Here is a 23,793-nt window from a genome sequence, read left to right as displayed (position 1 = left end):
CTACCAATCGCATTCCGGAGTTGGGATTCATATGTTAACCCCAAATTGGGGTATGGAAGTCAACACAGCTGGAATGTGAAATTGTCGGCTAACCGCGAAAAACCAAGATTTGACATAATTGGATTTACACTAAATGGAGAACTTATCAAAAATAACTTATCAAACTTGAAAGTTCACTTGAATTCTGAGTCATATCCATATGATAATCTGAATGTTGATTTTAGTAAGAATCAGTATGCTCACCTATATGAAATGTATACAAGATTTCAATCTAGTTACTATAATCGTGAGTCACAACCATTATTGGCCCCAAATGAATTTAAATTGAAGGCCCGTGTTATTGTGGTTGATCTTTCATATCAAAACGAATCAGTGAAAACTGGTCCTATTGATGTGAGAATTTCAATAGAACTGAAGACACCAAGTCATGAAAATACCCAAGATTACTGTCTCCTCATACATGACCGTTTAGTTGAATATAACCCATTAAACGGACTAGTACAACGAGTTGTTTAACAATAGAAAAATGTTGAATGATACTGTTTCGATTGATGTTCAAGGTTTCTTTGATAATAATAATAATTTTATTTTAAAGGAAATTGGAATTGTATTCGAAAAAGATCCGAACTTGAATAATAGTATTTTAATAGAACCACCATATGATTTTACTTTGCTAAATACAAAATCTCGAAAGACTGCAATTTGGTTAACCAATACACATCACAAAATTTTTTGGAACGATGGAGAGAACAGTTTTCCACAAACTAGAAAGTATCTAAGGACAATTACAAGCGGAAAACAAATTATTTGTAAAGGTGTGGAAAAGAAACGATTTCTACAGAAGTTTTTTGGGAGTCGTCAGCTCATTAATATCGAGGAAATGGGCTGTCCGTCATTAAACAGGTTTAAAGGAAACCGGTTTCCCTATTGTGAAACACACCTTAAGGGCGGGGTTTGTGCTCTAAACAATGCATACATTATTTTGACATTTTTTAAAAGTAGCTCCAAAACAATAAAATAATTGTTATACATCATTTTAAAGTTGAGACTAGATGTGTAAAGACCTACAAGAAAATAAAATTAAAAAAATGAAATTTCATGAGGAAATTGACCAATTTATTGAACAATTTAAAGGAGAGATAATTGGTCAGCATTTTTAATACCTTCTAAACACAAAATCTATGTTCATGAATCGAGGTGGACATGATCTCAAAACTACGAATTATGGTGAACACTTTACATTTTGTAATCCAGAAATGATGTCGGAAACGTGCGCCTGCTTCTTCTATGCAAATCGCCGGAATCAAAGCAGAAAATTCATTTCTATATATAACAAAAATGTTCGCAATACCAAAATAAATGAATAAATGTATTATTATGCTACAAAATAAACTTCTGACTTTTTATTTCGAGTTAAAACAAGGGAGAACGCTATAGTCCAGTACCTCGACCTCAGCTAAATGGAGATATGCAAGCAGCAAAGCGAGATTAAAATGCGCCACCTACCGGCGGTATACAGATTTAAGCGTTATGGGCGTTAGAGTGGGCGTGGCAAATTTTTTTTTGGATCAATCGATAGGTATCGACGAGACCAATACATTTCAGTTAAAATTTTTTATCTAGCATGCAAATTGTGGGCGTCACAGGTTTTCGCGGTTTGTGGGCGTTAAAGTGGGCGTGGCAAACTTTTTTTTGGGTCAATCGATAGGTATTGATGAGAACAATACATTTCAGTTAAAATTTTTATTCTAGCATCAAAACTGTAGTAGCCACAGTTTTGGGCGGTTTGTGGGCGTTAGAGTGGGCGTGGCACTGTGCCGAAACAAACTTGCGCTGCGTAAGAAGCTCAGGAATCTGCACGCCAAATCTCAATAGCCTAGCTCCCATAGTTTCCGAGATCTCAGCGTTCATCCGGACAGACGGACAGACGGACATGGCTAGATCGACTCGGCTAGTGATCCTGATCAAGAATATATATACTTTGTGGGGTCGGAAACGCTTCCTTCTGCCTGTTACATACTTTCCGACGAATCTAGTATACCCTTTTACTCTACGAGTAACGGGTATAATTACAGGTACGGAGAATGGAAAATATTTCCTTGACTGAGATATGTCGGCTACTTGCGAGCTGTTGCGCGGTCGTGATTTCAACCCCTATTATGGGAATGTCGTATGAGCTCGTATGAGGTCGTTGGCGTGAGGCCCATGATCTTTTCAATGAGCGTGCGCCTTCTGGGTTGTGCATGTGTCCCTTTTATTGCGGTCAGGTAATTGACAGGTTCGCATGTTCGGGTAGCTCTTGCTTGAATCCCTTTTATGACATGTTTATGACCCATTTGTGCAAAGAAGAGAATCTTAGACAATTTACCAGTTAAACGTTCTGGGGCGGAAACAAAAATGTGTATTTGAAAATATTCCACATCTGAGAATCACTAACTTGTGAGATTTATTTTATTGGGGTTCTTTTGATTTCTAAATTAGTTTTACAATCATAGGAAACATTATTCCCCAACATGATCGGACATGTTCCTCTAAGATAACCATCTTTGAATACTTTGGGTGTGCGACCTTTCACACGTGCACAGCAACACCTGTGATAATGAGGCAAAAGGGTACGTGATCACACCTTTCCCCAACATGATCGGATATGTTCCTCTAAGATAACAACCTTTGGATACTATGGTTGTGCGACCTTTCTCACCTGCACCTTTCTCACCTGACTATTAATTGCACATATTGAGGGGAAGGATACATGATCAATATTGTCACATGGTGATGTGGGGGCGATGGGGGCAATTAATTATACTCTTTATGGACATGATCGTGACATTTTTATGACTTCAAAGCCCATTAAAATCAGTTAATTTATTGGATTATGCTAATTGTCCCAGAGCCCGCATATGTTAATGAGGGGGGAGGGGGGTCCGGGGGCCATTAATAAGTTAATTAGTGAGAGGCGGGGGTCATTACTATGCTAATTAGTAAGGGGGCGGGGGCCATTAATATGCTAATTGTCCCAGAACCCGCATACGTTAATGAGGGTGGGGAGGGGGGGCGGTGGCCATTAATATGCTAATTGTCCCAGAACCCATCTTTCCCTACTACTTATGGGCCGATGTTTATTTATATTCACTTCCAAATGCACTATTTCAATTAATGACCGACCAATGTCTCGTTCTTGAAATTCATTAATTTCATTTTTTAGATGTGTTCGTACCCAAAGGTGCTCAACATGACCACACCCAACAAATCAAGCAGTAGCCAAGTTGGGAAGAGTACCATGCGCTCAGTAGCACCCACTGCATATGAGAGTTGCTGATCAGCATATTATATGTCTCACTAACTCACCGACTCAACGGCGCACTGACCCGCCAATGCAGTCAGCACATTATCAGCCAACTACGCAAAGCCAACTACGCAAACTGCTACCATAATCATAATTCCCTGACCTACTTTAGAATATAGCTTACTTCACTAATCATTACACTAAACTTCCGTGTTCCAAGTAGTATATAAACATGTTCCAAATGATGAATAAAACCGTTATCAACGCATCTCATAACTCCGCGGTTCTACTTCCTACCTATGGGAATAGGGCTCGTAATACACTATCTCCACTACGTTATCTCAACCTCAGCGCAGTTCCGCATCGCCTGTGGTTCGGCATCGCAGTAACCATCGTTACCATTGCCGCGACGCGATCGTCCTGCCAGCAAAGCGTCCTCGTGCCAGCGACAAGTGCTCATTACCCCCTTGTCCCGCGGTGTGACCCGGAAGTGTCTACTTCGGTTAGGTACAAACATTGGTGACTCCGACGTGATCCTTTACCAACAAATGATCACACTCAAGCAACCCCCTTCCGACCAAAGGCTGAACCTCTGACTGGTAAGAAGACCCGTTAAGTTCACCACATCCACCCACCCTGGAAACCATAGCTCATCCAGCTTCACAGGATACGCTTCGTCGTCCAGCGTCACAGGGTTGTCAGCCTAATCCAGCTTCACAGGACACGCTTCGTCCTCCAGCGTCATAGGATCGTCAGCTTTATCCAGCTTCACAGGATACGTTTTTTTTTCCAGCGTCACAGGAACTCAGCTTAATCCAGCTTCACAGGATACGCTTCTTCTTCCAGCGTCACAGGAACTTCAGCTTAATCCAGCTTCACAGGATACGCTTCTTCTTCCAGCGTCACTGGAACTTCAGCTTAATCCAGCTTTACAGGATTCGCTTCTTCTGCCAGCGTCACAGGAACGTCAGCTTCATCCAGCTTCACAGGATACTCATCTTCATCCAGTTTACAGGATACTCAGCTTCATCCAGCTTCACAGGATTCTTTGTTTCTAGGACACACAATATGTCTACTTCATTCATAGAGGAAACAAGTCACACAAGAATCGATTTACACAATCGATTACTTTCCAAACAAAACGAACTTCAACAGAAAATCCAACAGCTTATTAAGAATTATAGCAAGGATTCTGCCGACCGACGCCACCGAGGCGGCTATTATTCCGGTAAGCTAAATCAGTTAAACGATCTCTGGCAGCAGTTTTGCGACCTAGATGAAGAAGTCCAGCAAGCGGCATTACCCATTGGAAGTGAGTACTCTTCACGAGTAGTAGCACTTAAGGAGCTGGTCGAAAAATATCAGAATATCTTTCTGGACAACATGCCGACTGGAAGCGGGCTTCCGAAAGCCCCGAGACGAACTTCGGCCAACATCAAGATCACAACAAGAGATCAAGTCAAAGGAGATTCCACAATTGATACGGTGATCCGACAGTTGCAGAGAAGATGCAACGAATTGGAGTCATCATTAACATTAGCCTCGAACGCAGAAGCAGAGCTAGCTCAATTCCACAAATTATACGAGGAATACGAAATGAACCTGCTTCGAGAAAGCGACTCGCCAATGAGCCTAAAATTGGCACTTCCGCCAATTAGCATTCCGGAGTTCAACGACGAGTATCTAGACTGACCACGGTTCCTGATCTCTTTGTGGAATGGTACATAATAAACCATATTCGGCTAGTCAAAAACTACATATTCTATAGAGTTCGCTTCGTGGTGATGCGAGAAACGTCTTGACAGACACAGCCTTCTCACACGGTGGCTATGACGACACCTGGTTGCGTTTAAAGGCCAGGTACCAGAACGGAAAAATACTAGTATTCGCCGCCATAGCAAAAATTATTGACCATAAGCCTATAGACGGCTCCTCGCGCCAACTAAGGGCCTTACATGACATTATAAAAAACTCAATGAGTACTCTTAAAAACCTCGATATCAGCACAAAATCCTGGGATCCAATCCTGTGTTTTCTTATCAGAAGAAAACTAGACCAGCAGTCTCTAGCTGCTCTAGAAAATTCAGCGGATGCACCGACAGAAACTCCAACGTAATGGAGTGTACTGACGTTTATTGAGCGGCGCGCTTGCATGCTGGAGACGATAAGCGCTCAACCTACAAAAGCATTCCGCCATCAGTCAGTTCACAACGAAGAGAGCTGTAAGATTTGTCACCTAGGACCACATCATTTTAGAGCATGTAGCCGTTTCCAGGAAATGGACCCCAAAAACGCAGCGCCAAGCCACTATTAGAGTAGGAGCATGCACAAGTTGTTTGTCTACAGCTCATAAGGTTGAAAATTGTGGATCAACGACTACTTGTCGAGTCTGCCAGCAACGGCATCATTGTTACACCAATTACCGACCAGCAATCCAGTGGCCGGCGCAGTAACCATTGCAGGCTACGACGACGTAGGAGGATATACTCTGCTCGCTACCGCCAAGGTCTCATTATAAGGGCCAAACGGTTAATTACAAACATGTCGCGCTGTAATAGATGGTGGATCACAGGTGATTCATATCTCAAGGAAAATGGCAGATCTGCTATCTCTTAAGGGAAGGTCACCGATTGAAATATCTGGAATCGGAGAAAAAATATCAACAGCAATTAGATCAACACTAAAGCTCTTATCAGTTACATCAGGGTATGAAACACTAATAGAGGTATTTATTATTCCCACAGTCAGTACAGACCAACCGTTAGTACCGATTGATACCGATCTTAATATTCCCGGGGGGCTGCCGTTAGCAGATCCTGACTTTCGGCATCCTGGACCCGTTGACCTAACCTTAGGGGTTGAGGTGTATTCTCGTGTAATTACCGGTGAACTTCTTGAACTAGGACCTAATAAACCTTTGGCACAAGGCACAAGGCTTGGTTATGTAATCACAGGTTATCTCAATAAAGAAACCTCATCTGATACGGAATTCAACCCTATTCTGGTAGAACTCAGAGATGATCTTGCATTTAACGAACTTAGCATTGATGGTTCATAAAATAAGGGAACCTAAAGATATATGTAGCCAACCAGCGACACTGACTCGTCCGATCGAGGAATAACCGCTATGCATAATAGTTAATTGCAGCTAATTGAACTTTGTACTACAAAAGAAAAATCAATTGATACAGAACCGACTTCCCATCAACTTAAAACCAATAAGAAGCCTGACTTTTGTTCAACATTTCTAAATTGAACTTACAAATACCTAAGTGTTGTTGCAGAAAGTCCACATACCACAGACGTGCCAAATAATCAAGTTCTACGAGGGCACAATTTCAGTCCCCACGGTAATGTAAATTTTATCGCAACGGAGAGTGTTAAGCAGCATCAAGAAGGTATGAGTGACCTGAATCACAAACATGAACCGCCGCAGTTGAAGGAAGGATCCACCTCGGTCATTGATTTGTTAGGTGTTTACTATACAATTCGGCCAAGGGCTGACCGACATCACGACTTAATTGAGGGTACCCCTCAATGGGGGGAGAATGTTTGTACCCAAAGGTGCTCAACATGACCACACCCAACAAATCAAGCAGTAGCCAAGTTGGGAACAGTACCAGGCGTATAGTAGCACCCACTGCATATGAGAATTGGTGATCAGCATATTATATGTCTCACTAACTCACCGTCTCAACGACTCAACGGCACTCTGACCCGCCATTACAGTCAGCACATTTTGCAGTATCAGCCAACTACGCAAAGCCAACTACGCAAACTGCTACCATAATCATAATTCCCTGACCTACTTTAGAATAAAGCTTACTTCCCTAATCATTACACTAAGCTTCCGTGTTCCAAGTAGTATAAAAACATGTTCCAAATAAAGAATAAAACAGTTATCAACGCATCTCATAACTCCGCGGTTCTACTTCCTACCTATGGGAATAGGGCTAGTAATACACTATCTCCACTACGTTATCTCAACCTCAGCGCAGTTCCGCATCGCCTGTGGTTCGGCATCGCAGTAACCATCGTTACCATTGCCGCGACGCGATCGTCCTGCCAGCAAAGCGTCCCCGTGCCAGTGACAAGTGCTCATTACCCCCTTGTCCCGCGGTGTGACCCGGAAGTGTCTACTTCGGTTAGGCACAAACAAGATGGTTATATAAATCATTGATTATTTCAATTAAATTTCCTTTCTCACACATTGTATGACTTAAGGTTTTCGTTTGAAATGACTTAAGATTGATTTGACAATGATCTTCACTCTCTTTAGTTAAAACATAATTGCAAAATTGGTCGAAATTAAATTTTATATTGATATGTTTTTTTCGAACTTCTTGGAGTAAATTGATCACTTGGTTTTTGTTTGATTGTTGAAATAATGTGATTTCCAAGCATTCTTTATTAGGATTTGTGATTATGTACGTTTCAATGCGATTGCGAAATGCTTTTCCTATACACCTAAGTTATTACTTATTTGTGCACTAGATACTGATACTTATACTGATAACTAGAAAATGATATAAAAAAAGGGTGATCGAAAATATTCTAGAAAATTCTTGATATAAAACAAGAAAGGAAGTTAGCTTCGGCAAGCCGAAGATTATATACCCTTGCAGCTATAATTATTAAATTTAAAAACACAAAAAATGATATTCCCAATAGTATAAGATAATATGTCAAAAAACACCGAAGCTATAATTTGTTTCATATTATTTTCCTACCAATTTTCCGATCGTTCCTATGGCAGCTATATGATATAGTCGTACGATTTTGATAAAATTAAATTCGAAATTCAGAACTAACTAAAAAATGTTATTTCCAAGCGTAGGAGGTTATATGTTAAAAACACCGAAGCAATAATTTGTTTCATATTATTTTCCTACCAATTTTCCGATCGTTCCTATGGCAGCTATATGATATAGTCGTCCGATTTTGATAAAATTAAATTCGAAATTCAGAACTAATTAAAAAATGTTATTTCCAAGCGTTGGAGGTTATATGTTGAAAAACACCGAGCTATAATTTGTTTCATATTATTTTTCCACCAACTTTACGACCGTTCCTATGGCAGCTATATGATATAGTCTTCCGATTTTGATAAAATTAAATTCGAAATTCAAAACTAATTAAAAAATGTTATTTCCAAGCTTAGGAGGTTATATGCTAAAAAACACCAAAGATATAATTTTTTAAAATTTGTTTTTCCTATTATTCCTATGGGAGCTATAAGATATAGTTGTCCGATCCGGCTGGTTCAGACTTATATACTACCTGCAAAAGATATAAGACTTTTGGGAAAGTTTCAGCCCGATAGCTTTAAAACTGAGAGACTAGTTTGCGTTGAAACGGACTGACAGACGGACATGGCTAGATCGCCTCGTCTAGTCATGCTGATCAAGAATATATATACTTTATGGGGTTGGAAACGTCTTCTTCACTGCGTTGCAAACTTCTGCCTGAAATCGTTATACCCTCTGCAAGGGTATAAAATAGGTTTCAGAATTCATCTTCCGGTATAAAAATTCGTGCCAGAATCGACTTCCGGTATAAAAATGCGCGCCAGAACCGACTTCTGGTTATAAATCCGTGCCAGAATCGACAAGGTGCCAGAACCGGTATAAAAATCAGTGCCAGAACCGGCTTCCGGTATAAATTCGTGCCAGAACAGGTATATCCTACGTACTTAAAAGTATTAAATAAAAAACAAGGAAGAACGCTGTAGTCGAGTACCTCGACTATCAAATACCCGTTACTCAGCTTAAGGGACCAAAGGGAAATGGAGATATGCAAGCAGCAAAACGAGATTAAATTTTGTTTTTGGGTCAATCGATAGGTATTGATGAGACCAATACATTTCAGCAAAAATTTTTGTTCCAGCATCAAAACTGTTGAAGCCGCAGTTTTGGGAGGTTTGTGGGTGTTAGAGTGGGTGTGGCACCCTGCTGAAACAAACTTGCGCTGCATAATCCCAATAGCCTAGCCCTCATAGTTTCCGAGAACTCAGCGTTCATCCGGACCGACAGACAGACGGACAGACGAACATGGCTAGATCGACTCGGCTAGTGGCCCTGATCAAGAATTTGTATACTTTATGGGGTCGTAAACGCTTCCATCTGCCTGTTACATACTTTTCGCCGAATCTACTCGTACTATACCCTTTTACTCTACTAGTAACGGGTAATAAAAGTGTATGTTCTTATTTCTATAACGGTTTGGGGGACCTAACAATATAAACCGAACGTTTTCTGAGTTGCATAATAATCGCATTGAAAGCCAAATGGAACCCGACAAACATTCTCGGAAGTAAAAATAAGGACACCTCTCTATATATTATAAATTTTCTTCACTATACAGTTGATGTCATTCCGTCTGTTTTCAATGCTTTTTTAAATTTTTTGGCACTGCGGCTGATTCTTAGATTGCCTTATCTAGAGGTAGGTACGGTAATTGCTCATTTGTTGATTATTTAAAATTAAACATTTTGTGCGACTAATTGGGTATTCATACACAAACCAAAATCGCGTTACATTTTTACAAAATCTGTAAATATGTGCGCGTTTCTCGGTCGAACATGGCTAGATCGGCTCAGACCCTCTTACTCTAGGAGTAACGGGCACACAAACTCCGAAAAATTATAAACCAAAATTATTTCTTATGTTGCCGTACATCGTGAGATTAATTGATTTTTTTTTTCTAGTTTGGTTGTTTATTTTGAATTTTCTCTTACGAGACTAACCAAATGTGTTAAAATCTTAAAGTACCTCATTATTCTAACAGTTTGTTAAACTGTATTTATGTTAGACTGTCTTAATAATTGTCACTGGATGGGACGGTCGTTACGTCGAAGGCGGGAACGGCTACATACCAACGTTTATGCTCTAGCGAGGTGGTTTGGATGGGTTGACAGCTGTGTATAGTAATTTACCATGTGTTGCGCTATTACGTCTCGAACGGCGAGTATATTCAAGTCTCTGAATATTTCCACTCCGAACGTACCACGGAGCCCCGGTGATAGTTCTCAGGATCTTTGCTTGGGCTCCCTGCACGATTTCTACGTTGCTGTTGCTGGCGCTCCCCCACAACTGGGAGCCATAAGTCCAGATTGGTTTCAAAACGGAGTTGTAGTCCTTGTAGTCCAGACTGAAGGGGGAGCGGGAGTTTATAAGCCAATGCAGACTGTTTGCCTTCAGCCTTAGGTGAGTTCGTTTAGCTTCAATATGCGTGCGCCAGGTAAGTCGTCTGTCGAAATGTACGCCAAGATATGTTACTTCATCTGACTGAGGAAGCACGGTATGGTTTAGTGTAAGGTTTGGGCCATTTCGTCTATTTAAGGTAAAGGTTACTTGTTTACATTTTTGCTCATTTACTTTTATACGCCAGTCTAGATGGGCCGCAAGTTGCGCTGATGCTTGTTGTGGACATTTAGATCGGCTGAGGATCGCGGTGTCGACGACAAACGTAGACGTAGTCAGTTGTCTGCTCGTATAAAGTTGGCCCGAACACTGTCTTGAGGAACTCCAGCTTCGATGTTATGTTCAGCTGACATGGAAGTATTGCATCTCACAACAACATCCTGACTTCAAGAGTTTTTGCGTGTTATTGGGGAGCATTATTTTGATTTTATGCATTAGGCCGTCAAGCCATACTCTGTCGGATGCTTGAGAGACGTCCAAAAATACCGCAGTGCCGTATTCCCTATTTTCAAATGCACTTCGAATTTCCGATGTTATGCGGTTCACCTGTTCGATAGTTCCATGTTTTTCGCGAAAGTCGAATTGATGTGCTGGGATACTATTATGTCTTCTGAAGTATGGTATGATACGGGTTAGAAAGCATTTTTCAAAGAGTTTTGATAGACACGAAAGTAAACTTATCGGACTGTATGAGGAGGTGAGAGTGTGGTCTTTTCCTGGTTTTGGTATCATTATGATGATTGACTTTTTCCACCTCCTTGGGAAGCAGCCCAGTCTTGGCATCGTGTTGAACAGCTGGCATATGGTACCAACAGCGCATAGTGGGAGTTCTATAAGCAATTTTAGAGTTATTGAATCGCAGCCTGCAGATTTTCTCGGTTGTAGCTGCTCTTTTATAATTTGTATGATCGCATGGTCGGAATACAATTACTTACTTACTCATATATATTACTCACGTTTGTTGCTGGGTCGGGCCCAGCAGCCTGCAGGGGTCCTTACTGGCGTAACCGTTACTGTTGGAGGGCTCAGTGTTGAGTGGGCTTTCCATAGTGGGAATTTTGAGCTGGATGGAGAAAGTTGTTCTATATGGCGTTGTTGGGATCTGTATTCTTCTTGTGGCCATGTTTTGCCTTCGTGGTGTTGCGATTCGAGCCACTGAAGCCAAAACTGACTCTAGCATGCTTTCGGTTCTGTTGATGTCATCTTCGCCAGTTAGCTGTGGTGTAAGTTAAATTTACGTTACGTATTTTTTTTGCTGTTCGAGGTTAACATGACGGGGCTATCATTACCAACTGGCTGTTGGTTTAGGCTAAAGAGTACAGGCGAGTGGTCTGATGATAGATACGAAAGATAACTGGCGCTAATCAGATTTCGTGGGATGTTTTTTGTAACTGCGAAGTCAATCAAGTCCGGCAATTTTCTGGGGTCACTAGGCCAGTGTGTAGGTGAACCAGGGGAAACGCAGTGAAGTTCATTGCTAGGTTTTATAATTGCGTAATACAGTTGTCTACCTTTCGGCGTCACGAGGCGAGATCCCCAGTTCGTATGCTTGGCGTTATAGTCTCCTGCTGCTATAAGGTATTTCCCTAGTGAGTTGAAGTAGTCGATAAACTGGGCCTCGGATATCGTGAATCGAGGAGGACAGTATACCGCTGCTAGAGCTAGATTGTGACAACCCAACTGTATATTGGTAGAAGTGGCTTACAGGTAGTTAGTAGCAAACGTGTTGTAGAAGTGGTGCTTGATGCGGTTTTTAATCAGGATTCCAGTGCCTTCATGGGCCTTTCCCTCAGGATGATTGGTATTATAAAACATATACCCTCGGATTTGGAAATTGTATTTGTTGGTGAGGTGGGTTTCTGCAAGTAACATGACATCGGTTTCATTGTCATTCATAAATTGTGCTAGCACAGTGCAATGCGCAGGGGAGCAATTGATTATTTTGATAAGGTGTTTTGGAGCATCTGAATAAAAATATTTTGATTTGTCAACTTGCATTTTCGTTCGCATAAAAAAAATGAATTCATCCATACTGTGTTGCAATCTGAGTATCATCGTTTCCATTTTATTTTCTGTGTGCTCTGCAGGTTGGAAAGAGACTGTAGGTGGTGATTGGACATTATACGCAGGGCTCGCATGACCCGATATTATAACGCTTGCAAAACTTACGTTTTTATTTATCGTGGATCTGCCGAGTGAAGATCGGGCTGCTGACGAAAAGAAAACTTCATGTGTGGATTTGGAGAGTAACAATGGTGTGTGGTGAGATCGTGCTGTTGACACTCTTTGGTTGATCCGATTTTTTAACTATTTGTATACTGGACAGCCTCTGTAGTTTGCTGTGTAATCTCCTCCACAGTTACGACACTTTTTGCTATTTAGCTTATTTTGTAATTCACACTTAGCAGAGGTATGCAACCCTCCTCAAGCGACGCATACAGAGCGGAGTGTGCAGTAAAATTTGGTAGAAACTAGAGATTGTAGATGGGATGGACTTCGTTTTTCTTGAGCGCCTTACAGTCAGGTTATAAGTTCCACTTTAAAGAGAGGTTGTGATAGTTTGTTTCGGTTACGTATATTTGAAACGGGTTTTACGTTAAAACCTTTATCTTTTAGTGCCTATTCGACTTCAGCAGTGCTTACGTCTGGTTCGATTCCCTTTATGACAACTTGTTGACCTTTACTACTTTTTAGCTGGTAAGTATAGTAGTTCTTTTTCTTGGCGTCTAGGAGCTCCGACAATTTTTTAAAGCTTTCTTCGCTTTTGACTTGGACCTTTGATTAATGTATGTCTCCTTTAGTTAAGGGAATTACGTGGGGATTACCAATCAGATCGATTATTATATTGACAGGGTGGTTGGAGTTTTTCTCTCGAATATAAAGCGGAGGCGGTCTCGCTTTCTTTTTGTCCGTATCCAAGACTGCAGAAGGGATTTCGTCGGACGTGTCAGCCAAAAGTTAAAATCTATTTGCAGTAGAGTTTTGCACACTTCCTTGGCTTGAGGAAGCCCGATTGATTTTTGCGACGTTACCCATTTTCGTGTCCTGTGGACTTACTTTTCCTTTAATGTCTATGTAGCGGTCCATGCCAGTCTGTATGGTCGAACCTTGTTTTTTAATTAAAGCATCTGACGGTGCTGCGCTAGCTGCCGTTGATAAGTCCGCTGGCACAGCAGGTACAACGATCGGCGGGCATACAGACGAAACTGATGTTGTTGTTGTCATAGTATTTACAGTTGCTCATATCGTCACTGTGCTGGTAACCGTGGCCAGGCATGTGGACAGTTGGGGTGAGGCAGGGCCAGGAAGAGGAGGAAGAGAAATGCATTTATCGCTTACCCCGCTTTGCACCGTCACTGACATAGACGGAGAGAGAGAGCGCGCCCTTTCGTTGTGAATAGGCTTGAGTTCGTTAGAAGGTGTTGTGGCTAACGATCGCGGTGGATCAACTACTGCAGAAGCTTTTGTTGTTGCTGCTTCGGCTGACCTGCACATACTCTACTCGGGACGAGTAAATAAAGAAATTAGGCGATCATTTTAATGTTAAGTGTACATTTTAATAATTCAAATAAGTCTCAAAATAATTCATAGTAATTCTCATAGTGTTCACGCCAAAAGGGCGTTTAATTTCAGGAGGCAGTGTCGAGCGGCAGTTTTATCCAGATGTCTACATCTCGCGCGCTCGCACTGCCGTCCGCTCTCCCTCTCCATCTCTACCCTAAGTCTCCGCTCTGCTCTGGAGCGCTTAAGTTAAGTTAAGCTTAAGCAGTTCATGTTTCAAAGTGTACTAATAAACACCTACGCACGTCGCGTAAAAACCCAAAAGTACCCGCGTATTTTTATGCGTACCATTCGATCTTGGGGCTTCAACTATTTCATCGATCAAGCCACCCCGACTTTCCTCTCCTGGAGTTTCCTTTGATTTTGTCCCAGCAGGCTTGAAACACTCCAGATAAGTTCCGCTTACTATAATTGCCAGTCATACAGCCAGTTTTTCGAACCCTATTTCGACTAACTTTCTGTATGATATATTGTCTAAATCCAAAAGAGATTAATCCGACGGAACGGCATTTAATATATGTATTTCAATTCCGTTACTTGTGCCCGACAATATTCCAGTTTCCTTTGCCCACAGTTGCACACTTGAAACAATTCCAGTAAATATTTCAGTGCTACTATTCAACGAAAATATTTGTCAAATATATTTTCAATTCCAATCGTGTGTAAAATATGACTCAGCCGCTGTATTTGTACTCTTTATTATACCCGTTACTCGTAGAGTAAAAGGGTATACTAGATTCGTCGGAAAGTATGTAACAGGCAGAAGGAAGCGTTTCCGACCCCATAAAGTATATATATCACACCGCTCAATAAGTTCCCGGCCTAACAAGGAAAAACACTTTTTTTTTTGAAAATTTTGTTTTATTCATCAATATAGTTTCCATCTACGGCTATACACTCAGTCCAGCGCTTCTCCAACCTTTCTATGCCATTTTTGTAGGAAGATGAACTTTTACCCTCAAAATAGGTCTCAGTATCGACAATCACCTCTTAATTTGATCGATATCTCTTGCCTTGGAGGTGCTTTTTGAGATCTGAAAAAAGCCAGTAGTCACTGGGGGCCATATTTGGAGAATAAGGTGGGTGCGGCAGAAGTTCGAACCTCAATTCACTCAATTTCACCATTGTTGCCATAGACTTGTGGCATGGTGCATTATCCTGGTGAAACAGTGGTTTCTTCTTGGCCATATGTGGACGTTTTTCCTTGATAACGCGATCCAATCGGTCCAGCAGTTTTATATAATATTCGCTGTTTATTGTTTTACCTTTTTCCAGGTAGTCTATAAATAAAATCCCATGTGCATCCCAAAATACAGAAGCCATAACCTTACCCGCCGATTTTTCACTGGCTACCACCCACTCAGAAGACTGACGACTGGATTCTGGAGTATAGTGGTGTATCCAGGTTTCATCCATGGTTACGTAACGGCGAAAAAAAGCGGTCCTATTGCGCTTCAACATGCTTAAACACGTCTCGGAAGCATCGATGCGTTGTTGCTTTTGGTTCGGTGTTAGCAATCGCGGCACCCACTTCGAGCAGAGCTTTCTCATGTCCAAATGCTCATGTAATATCGTAAACACACTGCTTTCCGATATCTTTGAGGCATCAGCTATCTCCTTTAATTTCAATTTGCGATCGGCCAATACCATTTTTCGGATTTTTGCCACATTTTCTGGCGTAACTGCTGTTTTTGGGCGACCACTGCGTTCAGCGTCTTTGGTGTCCACACGACCACGTTTAAATTCATTGTACCTGGGTAATGTTTATCAAACCAAGCTTTTGCTTCTACTGTATTTTTTCCTATCAAAAAACAGTGCTTAATCAGGACACGAAACTCCTTTTTTTCCATATTGTAGAAAAACCCAAAGGTTGTATTACTTAAAAATTTGTAACTTAAGAGCACGCGGTCACAGAGTTGTATAATTTTTACACAGAGCTTATGATAATCGACACTTTCGATAAAAATATCTATATTTGCTTACTACTGCTCCTTATATGTCGGGCCGCGAACTAATTGAGCGATGCGATATTCTTGATCAGGATCACTAGCCGAGTCGATCTAGCCATGTCCGTCTGTCCGGATGAACGCTGAGATCTCGGAAACTATAAGAGCTAGGCTATTGAGATTTGGCGTACAGATTCCTGAGCTTCTTACGCAGCGCAATTTTTTTTCAGTAGACTGCCACGCCCACTCTAACGCCCACAAACCGTGTAACTACTACAGTTTTGATGCTAGATCGAAAATTTTAACTGAAATGTATTAGTCTTGTCACTACCTATCGATTGACCAAAAAAAATTTTGCTACGCCCACTCTAACGCCCACAAACCTCCAAAGAAAAAAGCTATGACGTCAGAGCCAGACAATGCGAAATGTTCTTACGCGTGTATGTGTGTGTATGTAAATAGTTGCCGGCCGAACTTAGCGGCAAAGAAAAAAGCCCTGCCTGCGCTCAGAGAGAGCAAAGTGCGCGGCTAACTTATTCTATTGAATAATGAACCCTTTATCTATTTTTCCCATTGACAGGCAAAAACCTTTAAAGATCTGTACATCTTTATTTATCTCTTTCAAAGAATATGAATTAGCTTAATAAATACCTATAAATTGTCCCAAAAAAACATTTCCGTTTTCAGTCCAATGCTCTCAAACCAAAGTAGTTAGGACAAGCCTTGACACTAGAGCCAGAAAACGACATACATACATACATACATACATGTATGTGTTTATGCATGTGTGGATGTAAAAAATTGCAATCTAATATCCGCGGCAAATAGAATTCTTTCAAACGAAGCTATTCAACCAAATATTTTGAAATACAGAATGTGCCTTAAAATTGTGTATGTTTAGCAAGCATACATAAATAAAAATGTTTTTTGTCTATTTTATGTGTTGCTCTCTCATTCTTGGCGCTGGCTGAAACAAAACCAGAGCCGAGAAATGAGAGCAAGGGAGAGAGAACAAAGTGCGCGGCTAACTTATTTTAAAGTTTGTTATCTGAGTAACGGGTATCTGATAGTCGAGGTACTCGACTATAGCGTTCTTCCTTGTTTGTTCTTATTTGTATTTTAGTATTAAAAGCACTAATTAAAAACATAAAATAATAGTAACTTGCAACTTTTTATCGCAATAAGCGTCTTTTCGCCGTTTATTTTTATTTTATATCGTTTTTTTTAACGATTGCCTTTCGGAGCACAAGAGAAATAAATGCACGTCTGCACTCGCCGACGTTCAAAGTTGCATGATTGATTGTAATAATTAAAAATTTGTATGAATTAACTCTTCTTACTTATTGTTACAGATACATCATCCGTCTTCCATTTGCGGGATAGTCCGTGAGGCATTGCCGTGCCGAAAATTACTTGTACTTTCTACTATCCCAGGGAAGTGTTTTTGTCCCCGTAGATCAATGCTATATTTAGATTACAGTTTTATAGTTAACGGTAAAAAATTTAAAATTTAACATAGCTAACACATACATGCTAACCTGTACTCGCACCGCCAATAAAGAAATTTAAAAAAGGAAACGAAGTATTAAAATTAAATATTTTGTGTCATTTGATTTGAAATAAAAAAAGTATTCATATTAAAACAAGAACAGATCGTTCACGTGGGAGAATTGTATGTACAGCGTGCTGTGACGATTCGCACCCGATCGTCAAAGTTAAGCAGATGTCTACTCTGGGGGTCTTTCACACACTTTGTAATAAAAACTCAGAAATTTGTTGAACTTCACCAGTTGTATTCATTTGTATACTTTCAATCTTTGACTTAATGCTAACTTTGATTTACAAATTAGGAAATATAAAGCTCGGTTATAAACGCGACCAGCTTCTCCTTATGTCTTCTTCGTAGTGTAGTGCTGCTGACATTAGCAGCAGAAATCTAACATTCGCTGTTAAAACTGCTGTTGTCCACTGCTTCTCAGAGTCGCCAGAAAACAGCTGTCGACAGAAACACCCGTTCATGCCGCCCCCAATACTTTACCCAGTATTCAAAGCCTTAGACCATGCTTAACTCTGAAAAGGTTGAAGTGTGTTATGGAGTGAATGCGGGTATATTCAAAGGTGCTTGGGTTGTGTACTTGGGCTAGACTCTTCAGTAAATCTTGGCAAGGGCAAACGACAAATCTTTGACACAGACCTCTTGTAAATACCCGTTGAGGTCTTAATTGTAGCTACTCGAACGAGCCCATTGGCCCCAGGATGTAAGTCGATGATTCGCCCTAATTTCCAGTCAGAAGGACCAGTTCGATCATCCTTGATGATGATCATGTCGTTACGCTGAAGATTGTCAGTTTCGTGGCGCCACTTGGGGCGCGCCTGCAGATGAGATAGCCAATCTGCACTCCATTTTCCAGGAACTCTGTGTTTAATGAAGAATCCTTAAGACTAGGCTCAGGGAGTGACATCATCGAATCCCCGTTTAAAAAATGTGCAGGGGTGAGAGCTTGCAAATCATCTTAGTCAGACGTTAAGTGGCATAATGGCCGAGAGTTCAAGCACGCTTCTATCTGGACAAGAATGGTAGACAGCTGCTCGTACGTCATTCGAATCCCATTAAACGATCGATAAAGATGGGTTTTAACAGCTTTTACGTTGGATTCCCAGAGTCCTCCAAAGTTTGGACTATGTGGAGGATTGAAATGCCACTGAATGTTTCGACGAGTAAGTTCAGGAACTACTGTCTCTTCAATTCCTTTATAGAATTCATTGGTCCACAGCTTTAGAGACTTGTCGGATGACAGTCGCTGTATAGATGTTGACAAAAACCCCTCCGTCCGATAAAGCGCTGCAGCGCCCACAGAAAATGCTGTGCCGACATTCCCGTGACTGCTTCCAAATGAATCGCTTTGCTCGCTAAGCAAATAAAAACTGCAATGTATGCTTTATAGCAAGTGTGACCTCTGAATCTGGATGACTTTATCTCAATCGCACCAGTGTAATCAACTCCAGTTGCTTCGAACGCCCGTTTGGGCGGATTGACACGGTGCGCTGGTAAATCTCCCATCAGTTGGCTTGATGGTGACGACCGGTGTTTGAAACAGGTTACGCACTGTCGCAGAATCCTTTTTACTGCCTGTTTACCGTTGACGATCCAGAAAACTTGATGAATTGTAGATAAAGTTAGTTGCACACCGCCATGTAAGGTGTTGTGATGAGCGTTCCTTATAACCAAAATCGTCAGGTGGTGGGCCTTTGGAAGGATTATTGGTGTGCGTTGAGACATGGAGAGCTGCAAAGCATTCTTAAGTCTGCCTTTAACTCTCATGAGCCCCTCATCGTCGAGAAACGGTGATAGCTGGCTGAGTTTGTTGTGTTTAGATAGAAATTTGTTGGATCGTAGTCTTGATAATTCTTCCGAATAGACTTCTTGTTGAACCATCCGCACCAGTGCGAACAAAGCCTGTTGAAATTCAGATACCTGAATAGGGCCGGTGAGTCTATCCGCTTTTTTGTGACGAGTATTATAAATGAATCGTTTGACGTAGGCTGTAACGAATAAGAGTTTATTATAGGAGGAATATGATTCGATAAATGGTTGCACTTCTATACAAATGTGGGCTCCGATGTGCTTTAAGGATTGCTCTCCTGAAATAAGTTCTGATTTTGGGGACTGAACTGGCTTGACTGGCCAATGCTCCTCTGAAAGATGCAGCCAATGTGGTCCGTTCCACCAAAGCGTGTGGTGTTTCAGCTGGGAAGGGGTGAGTCCGCGTGTAGCACAATCTGCTGGGTTTTCTTGCGTAAGAACATGTCTCCACTGCGATGGCGAGCTTGCCTCCAGGATTGCTCCAATTCTATTCGACACAAATGTCTTCCAACGCCTAGGGTCACCGTTGATCCAATACAGCACTATCATTGCATCCGACCAGTAGTGTACGGATATGGTGTGATGTGATGCTTGAAGTTGATTGACAATCCAATCGGCTAATTGTGTACACACAGAAAACTTAAGATTAAAACCAAAACCATATTTGTTTGGATGCCAATACAACCCTAAAGTTTTAATGGAGTCCTTATTGTCTATCTCAAAAATGCTACTGTTAGAGAGATCTGTAGTTGGGATGCTTTCTAAGATATCTGGATGGTTGGATGCCCACTTCTTGAGCTCCATGCCTGCTGATTGCAGAGCTGCGATGACATCATTGCGAATTTTTAGAGCTCCGTCGATGGTCTCGTGTCCTGTTTGAACATCGTCCACATAGATTTCTTTTTTAAGGACATGCTCGGCCAGAGGATAGCGTTCGCGCTCGTCGGACGCAATCTGATGTATGACTCGAATCGCCGTGAAGGGTGCCGAGGCAGTGCCAAATGTTACTGTAGTCAAAAAATATTCCTTGATGAGTCCCTTTTCATCGCGCCAGAAAATTCGCTGATACTGGGCATCTTCTTCATGCATATCTATGCAGCGATACATTTTCGTTATATCGGCCACAAAGACGTACCGATGGATACGCCAGTTGAGTATAACTCCTCCAAGATCGTTTTGTAGGGCGGGACACGTGCATAAAATATCATTCAAAGACCTCCCGTTAGACGTTTTGCACGAAGCGTCGTATACGACGCGCATCTTTGTAGTTAAACTGTCGTCTTTGATCACCGCATGATGTGGAACGGTGCACGCAGAGATTGAGAGTTGCCCTTGAGCGTTGATCCTAGTGTGTTCTTCCTCACTACCTTTTACCTCTTTTATCTGCTTTAGATCAAAGTACTCTTGAATAGTGCTGGCATACTGTTGACTGAAATCTGGCCGATGATTAAGTGTCCTTTCCAAGGCGTGGAAACGGTTTAATGCGATTTGTCTTGACCGGCCGATCACCTGTGTGGGGTCAAACAACGTTTTTAAAGGCAAACGAACTAGATATTTCCCATTCGGCTGACGGATATGAGTTTGTTGAAAATGGTCCTCACACCATTTTTCCTATGCGTTGAGTTGTCTTGTTGTGGAGACCTGATCCAATTCGAAAAACCTCTGTACCATGTTGTTTAGGTTTGCCAAATTACAACGGATGGAGATTGATGTCGTCTGGGCTGCTTCAGCTGGTCCAAAAACTATCCAGCCCAGCTGTGTGTTTTTTTATGCAATTGGTTCTGCAACCGTCCCTTTGCGTATGTCCGGAAGCATTAATTGCGGGATAATGTCGACACCGATAAGTAGGTCAATGCGACCCGACTTGATGAAATTAGGATCTGCAAAGGATAACCCTTGGAGATGTTTACAGGACTTAATGTTTACATTTTGTTTTGGTAAATGACCTGTTAGTGACCGAAGGATGAAGGCTGAGGATACGTAGGCATTAAAATCTGATCCTGAACATGAGATTATGGTGAAGTCGGTGCTGTGCCTGCACTGATTATGCGACGTATTACCAATTCCCGTGATCTCAGCTCGAACAGGATGCCGTTTGAGTCTAAGCGCTTGAACGATGTTTTCCGTGATGAGGGTGCCTTCCGAGCCATGGTCGATGAGAGCTCGAACTAAAGCTGACTGCCCAGTGGAGTTATTTACGATCCGAACCAGTGCACTAGCAAGAAGGGTCGTTGAGTTCAGATGGGAGGCAACTGCGCTGAAGAGTTGCGTTGATGGTGCATTTTGTACAGCGGCTGCGCTCCGACCAGAGTCTGAAGCATGCTGTCGGGATACTTCAGGAGTCAATGAAGAACTTTGTTGAGCATTCGGGAAATGTAACAAAGTGTGGTGCCGTTGACCACATTGCGAGCAGTTTCGGTTGCTGCTGCATTGACTGAGAGAATGGGAAGCACTAAGGCAGTTGATGCATGCCTTCGAGCGGTCGACTATAACCTTTCGCGCGAAACAATCCTTGGCAAGGAAGTCCGGGCACCGTCCTAGAACGTGATTCTGTTGGCAGAGCGAGCACCTGATGGATCCAGACTCAAGAGTACTGTGGAAGCTGTGTCCCCTAACAGTGGAGTTTCCCGATGGTATGGTTGTCTGGCGATGGTTGGTCGATTGTATGATGATCTAACTGGAACGGCTGGTTTCCTACTCTCAATTAGGTCGATGCTGACCAATCGATTGTGAAGAAACACCTCCAGCTTTGTGAAGGTGGGGATTTCCACGTTGTTGCCCAGGGAATGTTCCCAGGCCTGTGTTGTGCTGATAGGCAGCTTTGTGAGTAAGTGATGTACCAACCAATGATCACAGGAATCAATGGCAATGTGTAGTCGTCGGAATTCACTAATACATACGTTTGCCAAGTTTAACAAATTCCTAAGGTCCACCGCGATCTCCTTGGACAGTGGCTCGATTCCGTACAGTGCATTCATATTGTACATGAACTGCAGTCGAGGGTTGTTGTATCGTTTTACCACAAGGTTCCATGCCACTGAATAGTTGGTTTCTGTTAATGCCATATGGTTTATATCCTGGTCTCGTCCGTGCGGTAGTGCTTGCTTCAAGAAATGAAATTTTTGAATGTTTGAAAGAGATTGATTTTCATGTATTAGCTGCGTAAAGCTGTCATAAAAAGATGGCCAATCTGCAAAATTTCCTGAAAAGTGGGGTACGGGCAATTTGGGCAGCTGAATTGTGGAAACAGGAATGGGCACAAGGGTGTTGTTTACGGATTGATCACCTGATACCTGTATTGGGACTGGAAACTTGGTTTCGTATTCATCGGCGAAAGAACAATAAATGTGGCTGTATGCTTGCTCAAAATTGTCTTCAACAGCATCCGCAAAATATGGATGCGATCGTAGACATTGCTGTAAAATGAGCGCTTGATGATTTGTGTAAAATTGTTTTGAAAGCTCGTTGAGATTGTTGAGGCGAAACTCATAGTAGGATTTAGTTTTCTTTATTTGACCGTCCTTTTTAGCATTTTTAATTAGTTGGGTCAACCTGGAAGATAAGTCCATCTGCATTGCGTACATGTCTGCAAAAGGCTCGACCACAGCCAAAGGTGCCGAGCTCTGTTGTGCCAAATCACTACCATTACTTTCATTTTTACCCATTTTAATGTTTTCCTATTGCACTCTGCTTTGAAAAACCACGCACAAATACTCTCACAAACACTCACCTGTTTCAGTCGTTCCGCTCGTGTTGCGATCAAGCTTTGAAGGAAGGGGACGGCAAACTTCACGAGACTAGTGTGTCGCATGAGATGGCAACAGGCATGGGTTGAATCCGCTATTCTCCTCGACTTCTTGATTCCTCCGTTATTCGAGGCTCCGTTATGGCGATTTACGTGGCAAAGGTTGCGTAACTTTGCTGGTTTAAATTAATAATAGATTTGCAAGCAAGTAAGCACAAAGATTGAAGTATGTTTACAAATATTGGAAGCTGATGAAGTTATGAGTGTATGTTCCCCTCATGGGCCACCAAAATGTTGTGACGATTCGCACCCGATCGTCAAAGTTGAGCAGAAGTCTACTCTGGGGGTCTCTCACACACTTCGTAATAAAAACTCAGAAATTTGTTGAACTTCACCAGTTGTATTCATTTGTATACTTTCAATCTTTGACTTAATTGCTAACTTTGATTTACAAATTAGGAAATATAAAAGCTCGGTTATAAACGCGACCAGCTTCTCCTTATGTCTTCTTCGTAGTGTCGTGCTGCTAACATTAGCAGCAGAAATCTAACATTCGCTGTTAAAACTGCTGTTTTCCACTGCTTCTAAGAGTCGCCAGAAAACAGCTGTCCAGCTTCTCCTAATCGACAGAAACACCCGTTCACAGCGCTTACCGATTTTTAGAAAACTAAACATGTTTACCGAAACCA

The 23,793-nt window shown here is 41.7% G+C and overlaps 1 protein-coding gene and 1 long non-coding RNA gene across 2 annotated transcripts in view; one reads left to right on the top strand and one right to left on the bottom strand.

The window, feature by feature from the left end:
- Positions 1 to 17,550, top strand: part of LOC139354043 (uncharacterized) — a 198,488-nt gene extending 180,938 nt beyond the window's left edge. The window contains exon 3 of the long non-coding RNA XR_011605141.1: positions 17,348 to 17,550. This is a non-coding gene — a long non-coding RNA (uncharacterized lncRNA). The remainder of the gene's footprint in view (positions 1 to 17,347) is intronic.
- Positions 17,551 to 18,316: 766 nt separating this feature from the next.
- Positions 18,317 to 22,424, bottom strand: LOC139354425 (uncharacterized). Its single transcript, XM_070998657.1, has 7 exons — positions 22,260 to 22,424; positions 22,080 to 22,178; positions 21,306 to 22,002; positions 21,148 to 21,239; positions 19,602 to 20,868; positions 18,984 to 19,538; positions 18,317 to 18,411 (listed from the first exon to the last, which is right to left on the bottom strand). Exons 1-7 carry the CDS (start codon positions 22,422 to 22,424, stop codon positions 18,317 to 18,319), a joined length of 2,970 nt encoding a protein of 989 aa, XP_070854758.1.
- Between the last annotated feature and the right edge of the window lie 1,369 nt (positions 22,425 to 23,793).

The sequence above is a fragment of the Drosophila suzukii genome (assembly GCF_043229965.1).
Source record: "Drosophila suzukii chromosome 2 unlocalized genomic scaffold, CBGP_Dsuzu_IsoJpt1.0 scf_2c, whole genome shotgun sequence".
In the NCBI taxonomy this organism is placed as follows: Eukaryota; Metazoa; Arthropoda; class Insecta; order Diptera; family Drosophilidae; genus Drosophila; species Drosophila suzukii.
Note: the sequence above shows the minus strand (reverse complement) of the source record. Positions and strands in the feature narration are given on the sequence as shown.